General features: G+C 27.3%; 1 protein-coding gene across 1 annotated transcript; it reads left to right on the top strand.

Moving 5' to 3' along the window:
• Positions 1 to 3853: 3853 nt before the first annotated feature.
• LOC133030169 (zinc finger CCCH domain-containing protein 48-like) lies at positions 3854 to 5710 on the top strand. The gene is made up of 4 exons (XM_061102437.1): positions 3854 to 4186; positions 4321 to 4809; positions 4912 to 5088; positions 5187 to 5710. The coding sequence occupies exons 1-4, from the start codon at positions 3995 to 3997 to the stop codon at positions 5445 to 5447; spliced, it is 1119 nt and encodes a 372-aa protein (XP_060958420.1). The 5' UTR covers positions 3854 to 3994; the 3' UTR covers positions 5448 to 5710.
• The last annotated feature ends 831 nt before the right edge of the window (positions 5711 to 6541 follow it).

The raw sequence follows: 6541 nt of genomic DNA, 5'->3' as shown, positions 1-6541 counted from the left end.
TATTGTCATTAACGATTTAATTTTATTGAAAGAAATTATAATGTTATTATCATTATGATTTGATGTGGAATAATTGAGTTGTATTTGTAATGATTAAATAAAATACAAAATAATAATAATAAACACAATTAAATATTGAAAGAAATAGAATAAAATGTTAATTAGATTAAAAAAAATTAGAGAAGATAGATTCACAAAATAAACTCATATAGAAATAGACTCATCTTCCCAAAAGAATTATATATATATTGTAATAAATTAATTTGTTAAAGATTAATCAATTATATACACTTACAAAATTACTATGCATATACCACATTATTTTTTGTGTAATAAAAACATATATTTAAATGAGAATACCAATAGACGATTAGAAATTAAGAATATAGATGTTACTTTTTTTTTTTAATACTCAATAGAAAAAGATTAGAGAACACTATAAAATTGAGAAAATAGAAAAATAGAAGGAGAAGATGTCACATCATCGAATAGAAATTTAAATAAATCAAAAAAATTAGGAATAAATTAGAAAATTAAGAATTGAGAGATTTGAAAAGAATCTCAATTAAGCTGCCACATGGAATGTTTGAAACCTTCCTTTATATCTATTCTATATAAAGTGTGCCTATATAACCGAATTCTTGGTTTATGAGAAATTCGTGGGAGACTTTTTATTTTATATTAAAAATAAAATGATTTATTATTAAAAATAAAATAATTTATGAAAAATTCATGGGTCATTTTTTATTTATATATAATAAAATAAATAAAATAAATCCCATTAAATCTAAAAAAAAATACGATTGGGTTTTTGTTGTTGTACATTTATGATTCTTCTCTTCTTCTTCTCTTCTTCTCTTCTAGAATTACCATTTTCCTATAAAAACACTCACTAAAAGAAAAAGTTATATTTTAGCACATACAGTATAACTAAGAAGTCATAAAATTTATAATTTTGTTTTCTGTTATATAAAAATAATAGCAACTTGAAGCATTATTATAATTATGCTGCTTTGTACATGCTGCGACAAAAAAGAATGTCAATCTTATTAATTTCTCCATGTTCTAGCTATTAATGCAAACCAGAAAAAGAAAAACATTTACTAAAACCCACCAAAACTTATCATAATTAAACTTGAGGCATTAGATGCAAAAAAAAAAAAAAACAAACAAATCAGAGAGTACATTACAGCACTGTTTTTGATCACGTGCTCATAAATCAGAAGCACAATTAAATATATTAGCGAAATAGTGACCAACATCCAAATTTCAGAGTTGATGTAGAACTTTAGAAGCACAATTAAAGTTTTATATTTACTTTATAAAACTTTTGTTTCAATATCTTACTATTATTAACACCATTTAATTTGGATGTAGAAAAAATATTTTTGGATTGAGGCGGCAATAAAAATAATTGATACTGTCCAGAGTTTTTATTACATGTTATGTGACGCATGTCATAAAAAAATAGATTTATACAATCGCAATGAAAAAATTATATGTGACAAGCCATCATGCAGCCAGGAAGGATTTCTTGCACTACGGTATATTACAAAAAACATATGATGTTATTGAAATTAAGTTAAAATAATAATAAAAAAAAGATACTAACAATCTTATTATGCATTTTACAGTGCTATAGCATATGTTGAACTTGATGACAATACAAAGAGCCTATCTGCTGTCATGTTCGCAGATATTGTGGAAAAAATATTTTCGTGTACTGCTGCCCAACTAATGAAATATACCGCAAAGGTGTAATTTTAAAAAAATAAAATAGTTTTACATGTCTTTCATAAGTTAATTTTTTTAATTAAATAAGCTATGCACACCATGTCTAATCATTTTAAATGAAAATACATCACGATTTGTAGGAACACCGCCGCTTTGTCGACACTACCATATTTAATTTATCAATGAAAAAATGGACAATCCAGATATATGCGGACCCGGCTAGAATGAAAAGTGCAAAATACAAAAATTACACTATTGTCTCTATCGAAGCAAATGAAGATTGAAATCCACCAATGACTATCATTAGTTTTCTTATCTACAATTTTTAGACAAATGCTATCTTCAATTATCAACAATTTAGAGATTGATTTTTAATTTCTTTCTATCTTACACCAATTTAAGTAATGTTTCTTTAAGTATTAGAACATCACCTTTTAATTTATTTTTGGATTACTTAAGAACATATTTAAATCATCAAGCTTTCTTAAACATTAAATATATTACATTCGGTATTCACTTTTAATTGACAACATTATAAACTATAATATTTAAATACACATAATAATAATCTCACCTAATAACTAATAATATTTTTTCTTTAATTTTTAATTGTATCATTTTCAAATAACATAGAAAAAAACTAGCATAAAATTTAGTATACGTGCCTCGCACGTAATTTTTGCTAGTATATATATATATATATTGATATATTGATTGTAAAAGTCCTGCAATCCCTAAACTTCATAAAAGTTTCACGAAAGGTATTAATAAAAAAAAAATTATAAACGCATTAATATAAAATTTAGAATTGTAGCAAGCAAAGCTTAACTATTACTTTTTTATTTCAATCTTAATTCTCTAAAAAAAATATTTTACATAAATTTCATGATATAATTGAAAAATATTCATAACAATAAAAATTAAAATAAAATAATAATATTGATTCTTATTTATAATGTAATATGTAATTTTATTTTTCTTATAGACACACTATAAATACTATTCAGAATTTTATAATGTTTAAAATTATAAATAAAAAATGAGATATCTCGGTTATTAGAATAGAAAGAGATGAAACTATGAATAGAAATAAAATTATCATTTTTTATTACTACTACTTATGAAAAGAATATGATACGTACCTAAAATATTTGAAAGCAAATGAGAAAAGATGATGATATTTTTCTCAATAGAGAGAGTTATATATACATGATATTAATCTTAATAGGAATATAAAAAGTTCTCTATTATTATTATAATAATAATAATAATAATAATAATAATAATAATGAGTTATAAAACATGAGAAGTCACTACATACATGTTTTTAATAATAATAGTATTAATAATATGTAACTTATGTTATTTTTTTTTTAACAAAATGTGAAAGTTTAAGAAAATAGCAAAAATAATTAGAAAAAAAGATGAGATGCCACCTAAGATCTGATATTTTCTGCTTTTCTTTATTTATATATATTGATATATTGATATTGATATTGATTGATTGATATATTGATGATTGATTGATATTGATTATATGGCTTGGACTGAACTGGTTTATTATTAGTATATGTAATTAATTCTAAATAAATACATAATAAAGTACCAATGTAATTAAATTTATGTAATTCTACACACTAATTAATTAATCATGAACTCATTTGATTATGATGTACGTAAAATGAGGTCATAAACTCAAATTTTCCATTAACAAAAATAGTTTTATTTATAAAAAAATATATTTTCTTTTATCAACAAAATATATATATTTTATATGGTATAATTAGTATCCAAATTTAAAATGGGTGTTATAAAAAAAAAAATCAATATACGGTATATTAATTGTAAATATCTGTTATCATTAAAAAAAATGTAAATATCAATTTTTTTAAAAAGATAACTGTAAATATCAATTTCTCTAACAATAAAAATATCAGAAAAAAAGGGAAATATCAGAAAAACGTGGAATCAAAATGAAAATATAAATATTAATAATTTTAATTTTCTTTAATAATAATAATAATAATTTTATTTTTAAAAAAGGAAAAATGAAATTTAAATTCAAATAAACGAAATAATTTTAAAAAGGAAATAGATTTTTTGTAAGTCGGCGGATGCTTTGTATAAATACAGAGGAGAGTTATTGAGAAACTGCGAAAGAAAGAGAAAGCAAAGGTGAGAGCCAAAGAAGAGAAGAGAGAGAGAGAGAGAAGAAGAAGAAGAAGAGAGAGATTGAGAGTAAGAGAGAGAAAGAGAAGATATGGGTATTACGTATCTTCGTCGAAGAGCGAGTGAGAGTGTGAGTGGGAATGTAAAGAGTGGATCAATGGAAAAAGTGTGTAAATTTTGGGCTGAAGGGAGGTGTGTCAGAGGGGGTCGATGTCGTTTCGTCCATTCTTGGTCTCGGGGTGATCTTTACTCCTACCTCGCAAATCTCCACGGCCACACTAAGGTACTCTTGCTACATTCTTTACTTTTCACTGTTTTTGATTCTTGGATTGGATTCGTAGATTGGATTCATGGATTGGATTGGATGATGGTTCCTTCTTTCTTCCTTCTGGAAAATGTGGTATTGGCTCGTTATAGGCGGTGACTGGTATTGCTCTGCCTCATTCGAATTCTGGAGATAAACTCTACACAACAAGCTACGATGGTAAGCTTTACATTTGGGACTGCCACACTGCTAAAACAACTGCTGTCATCAATTTTGGAGTCCCAATTGGGTGTTTGATCAATGAAGGCCCTTGGCTTTTCATTGGTCTCCCAAATGAAATCAAGGTTTGGAACACTCAGAATAATGCTACCACTGGACCTGAAATTACAATCACTCTTGATGGAGAGGGACCTGTTGGTCAAGTCAACTGTATGACTGTTGTCAATGGTACTCTGTTTGCTGGTACCCAAAGTGGTCAGATATTAGCTTGGCAAGCTTCCTCTGATGGAGCTTCTCCTACTGCTAATCTAACCTTCATCCCTCTTGGTGTTCCATCTTCCATGAAACATGGAGGTCCAGTTGTGTGTTTGTGTTATGGTGGAAACAGACTTTTTTCAGCTTCTTTAGACCACACAATCAAGGTAGTACATATACTCATATAAATATATATATATCTATATATTGCATTACTTACTCTTTTACTTGCATACATATATAATCATATATATTGTATTGTTTTGTAGGTGTGGGATCACAATTTACAATGTGTGGCCACCTTGAAAGGTCATTCAGATGGTGTCATGTCCCTTGCATTTTGTGGATATTATTTAGTCTCATCTTCATTGGATGGCACTATCAAAATTTGGGCTACCACTGAGAAAGGCCACGTAGAGACAGTCTATACCCATGAGGAAGGACATGTATGCATTCATTCATTCATCCTAATTAATCTATTACTTAGTACTACTAATTATAATTACAATAATAATAATAATATGTAATGATATGTTTGTTTCAGGGTGTTCTTGCACTTAATGGGATAACACTCCCTCCTAAGACTTGTGATGCAAAAGAAAAAGAAGAATCTGATGACCAAAACAACATTTTGCTTTGCTCTTGTAATGATAATTCTGTTCGTCTGTATGCATTGCCAAGCTTTGAAGAGAAAGGTAGATTCTTCACAACACAAGAAGTCAGGACAATTCAAAAGGGTCCAGGAGGACAGATTTTTACAGGGGATGGTTCTGGCCGTACTACTGTCTGGAAGATGAATCTTTAAGCCAAGCCAATCCAACCTCCTCATCATCAGAATTTAGAATACAATATTATTACATTGTTTGTTATTGACTATTGCTTGTATTTGAACTGTGTATACTAATTAATGAACAATAATTGTAAGTTTTGGGTTGGGCTATGCTTATGCACATGATTGGTGGTTTGAGTAGGTGCCAACATAGTTGAGATCTGCTCAAGGCTGCGATGATGCTTGCAACCCTCCCACCCCATTTTTCCATATATATTACATTGGTACTTTATTCTGTATTTACTGTGAGTTAATTATATGTAGTAATAATTCAAATTCAAATTCATTCACTTGACTTGAGCATTTTTTTTTTCATCACTTGTTCTTATTCCCTAATAATAAGAACAAGTACACAAGAACTGCCATATATAGGGAATTAATTCTCTACAAAGCAGAATTTGTAATGAGCCTCAAAAACAAAATAGTCATTCTACCTGTTAATTCATAATGGATACATTTGTAATTAAGTGTGTTCACATTCACATATAGTCTTTTTCACTTATTCATAATTTTATGTGCATAATTAACGACTTAAAATGTACAAATTTAAACCTTAATCACAACCATTAACTAGCTTATTGTTAGTCTCTAGCAATTCAAGCGAAAAATAATTTGTCAACATGATATTTTCCATGTCAAAAACTTTAAAATTACATAAGTATTCAAATAAAATGTTACTAACAAGACAATAAGAACTATACAAAATTACTTTGAATAAATTTATTTTTATTTAATGAATAAATCTAGAGTTGTGAGTGTGGGTACCAAACTTGAACCCTCTTATCACAAACCATAACACATAGATGCTTTCGAAAAATATACCAAGTCTCAACTCTATTAGTCTCACAGATCTTTGAAAATATTTATTCATGGCTAATGTATTAACTCATGGAGTTAGAAATTTGATAGTGAGCACTTGAATGGATAGATTAATTTAGGACAAGTATTTTAGACAAATCTTATTAAGGAGTATTTATGTAATTATTTTCTCTATGTGAAAAAAAAAATATAAGAGCAACATTTCTATCCATTTGTCTAATATATTGCCTCTAGTTCAAAAGAAAAAAGTT

Source organism: Cannabis sativa, chromosome 8 (genome assembly GCF_029168945.1).
Source record: "Cannabis sativa cultivar Pink pepper isolate KNU-18-1 chromosome 8, ASM2916894v1, whole genome shotgun sequence".
Classification (NCBI taxonomy): Eukaryota; Viridiplantae; Streptophyta; class Magnoliopsida; order Rosales; family Cannabaceae; genus Cannabis; species Cannabis sativa.
The sequence above is the reverse complement of the archived record's forward strand: the minus strand, read 5'-3'. Positions and strand labels throughout refer to the sequence as shown.

What these genes read in the sequence shown, in the direction of transcription:
- LOC133030169 (XM_061102437.1), top strand. Translation starts at nt 3,995, where the DNA reads ATGGGTATTACGTATCTTCGTCGAAGAGCGAGTGAGAGTGTGAGTGGG. An exon ending in ATCTCCACGGCCACACTAAG is followed by an intron (nt 4,187 to 4,320) that starts GTACTCTTGCTA and finishes GGCTCGTTATAG; the next exon opens with GCGGTGACTGGTATTGCTCT. An exon ending in CTTTAGACCACACAATCAAG is followed by an intron (nt 4,810 to 4,911) that starts GTAGTACATATA and finishes ATTGTTTTGTAG; the next exon opens with GTGTGGGATCACAATTTACA.